Source organism: Haplochromis burtoni, unplaced genomic scaffold (assembly GCF_018398535.1).
Source record: "Haplochromis burtoni strain Fernald_Lab_line unplaced genomic scaffold, NCSU_Asbu1 Contig_2840, whole genome shotgun sequence".
Lineage (NCBI taxonomy): Eukaryota > Metazoa > Chordata > Actinopteri > Cichliformes > Cichlidae > Haplochromis > Haplochromis burtoni.
This window is the reverse complement of record NW_024585201.1, coordinates 1-2,375: the sequence shown is the minus strand read 5'-3', so window position 1 is coordinate 2,375 and position 2,375 is coordinate 1. Positions and strand designations below refer to the sequence as shown.

Genomic DNA, 2,375 nt, shown 5'->3' with positions numbered 1-2,375 from the left:
ACACCACGAAACAAACGATAGCGTAAAATGAAACGATAGACGTTTTTATATTGTCATCCGATATATATCCTTATATCAAACAGCCCTAAACATGTCTACTTCTAAAGTTGGACAGTTTAACATGACACTCTGTGGGTTTGACTCCCTTTTGAAGCCAGTTTCAAGTGACCACTTGAGGAACTGCAGTTTTTGGCACTTCTGTGCTTGGTTTTGATTTTTAGCCTTGCAAATTGACACTTGGATAATCTCCATGGAACTCCATGCTCTCCATTGTTAATTTCCCATTTACAACAAGTGTACTGGGGTAAAAGGTTTTTACAACTCACAGGTTTGGATTGTATTCAAGTTTTAAGCGATGTATTATTGGATGGATGCTTTGGATGACATGTGGGTATCGCTATAGCTGTGATAACCACTAACTCTACTGTGTTCACCTTTTGTTTAAGAAACATTCTAAATGAACATAATGTCTCATTCTAGGTTACTACATGGCTGTAGTTATTTTAGTGCTTGACTGAGGTTTTGGTTATTTATTTTGTCACGTCTCTGGGCACATGAAGGCAAAAGTGTGCTTGAGTGACAGGATACTTGTGTTTTTTTTTCTTCTGGCTCACATCTATATTCTGTCTCTTTCTCTATAGCAGCGAAAGGCTACTGCTGTTTCATCTAATGACGAGACTACAGAACAAGACGTTAGTGCTTATGTGTTTGTTAAAATTGTTTAAATGTTTGTATAAAATAAATATCTGATTTGTAAAAGTAATCCCATAAAACACGTCATTCTATATTTCTCTTTAAATCCAGAGAGACTTTAACACCACCCACAAGGATGTAGAGATTAAACATTCCTACTCATCTGATACTGAAGCAACAGATGAAGAGAATATGGTGTGTTAGCTACCATACAGTATTAAAATTATCACATGGAGACGTTTGTAGCTCATCATTTCCTGTCTTCTAGGCTGGACCGTCAGATATCAGAGGAGGAAGTTCAGACCATAAAATGGTAAAGTTCCTTCAGTTTAAGCATTGTTTGGAAAGAGAAGAACCCCTCATTCTGTTTACCTTTTAAAATCTAGAGAGACACTGAATGGACATAGTCCGCATAGGAAAAACCATCTCATTATTATTAATATGCCTGATCTAGATTTGACTGCAGTTACATTCAAGCTGACCTCTCTAGTCCTTTTAGGGAGGGATCAAAAAATAGCAGATAGTGTAGATTGCACCTTTACATAGGTGATGTTGCAGAACTTCATATATGATCACCAGCCACTTTGTGAACCACCCTAATTCATTATAGAATGTAATAACATCACACAGTTGCTGCAAATCTGTTGGCTGCACATCCACAATCCAAAACTCCTATCTCATCAGATTCCACCAAAGTGCTTTATTGAATTGAAATTTGGGGCAGTTAGCATCTTCATTCTGTTTTCTTGTTAAAATCCTCAATAGGTTATTATGAAAGAAAACACCATCTGTAGTGATGGCAACACAGATTCCTACTCATCTGATGAAGATGAAGAGCCTATGGTATGTGAAGCAACAATAAGTAACGATAAGTAGGTTTATTAACGATATCAAAATGATGACATCAAGATGCTCCTCAGCCAATCCTTTTCTGACTCTTAGGCCAGTCATCTGTCAGCTGGAATAGCAGAGAGCAGAGGAGGAGATCCGGACCATGAAATGGTAAATATGCACATGCAGAAATAATTACTGTGTATCCACCCATATGTACATACACCCATACGGGTGTAATATGATGTGATATGGGAAACAGTTTTTTGTACCAGACTGTAAATATGATAATTTCTGGACATTTTGCCAGAAATCTGTGGGGATTGACTCTATTCTGGTGTGTGTGTGTGGGGGGGGGGGTTAAACCCAGTCTCAAGTGGCCACTTTTTTCCACTTCTTCATTTGGTTTGGTTTTTGTTCCTGGAGCTTTCTCTTTTTGACACAAAGGACCAGAGGTTCTATTCCAAGCTCCTCATCCTATCTCTGAGGCTTAGGTCAGCCACCCTATGAAGGAAAATCATTTTGGCCACTTGTATTCGCAACCTTTCCTTACCTTTTCACCAGTCCAGCAGTCGAATCCATTTTCTACCTTCTGATCAGTTGTGAATAAGATCCCAAGTTTCTTGAATACCCTCACCTTTAGCAATCTTTCCCCCAACCAAAAGGCAGAATTCTAACATTTTCCAGCAGAGAGTCATGGCCTTAGATTTAGAGTCCTAAATTTCATCTTGGACATTTCAGACTCAGCTACAGGCTGCTGCAATGCATGTTGAAGGTCATGCTCCATGAAGCTAACAGAACCACCTCAACTGCAAGAAATGTGGATTATATTCTTAAGTTCTCAAAGGGGA

General features: G+C 38.7%; 1 protein-coding gene across 1 annotated transcript in view; it reads left to right on the top strand.

Moving 5' to 3' along the window:
* LOC102310775 overlaps positions 1-2,369 on the top strand; it is a 7,407-nt gene extending 5,038 nt beyond the window's left edge. The window contains exons 5-9 of the mRNA XM_005953055.3: positions 642-692; positions 805-888; positions 962-1,006; positions 1,459-1,536; positions 1,636-2,369. Of these exons, the coding sequence (XP_005953117.2) occupies positions 642-692; positions 805-888; positions 962-1,006; positions 1,459-1,536; positions 1,636-1,719 (342 nt within the window). The 3' untranslated portion in view covers positions 1,720-2,369. The remainder of the gene's footprint in view (positions 1-641; positions 693-804; positions 889-961; positions 1,007-1,458; positions 1,537-1,635) is intronic.
* The last annotated feature ends 6 nt before the right edge of the window (positions 2,370-2,375 follow it).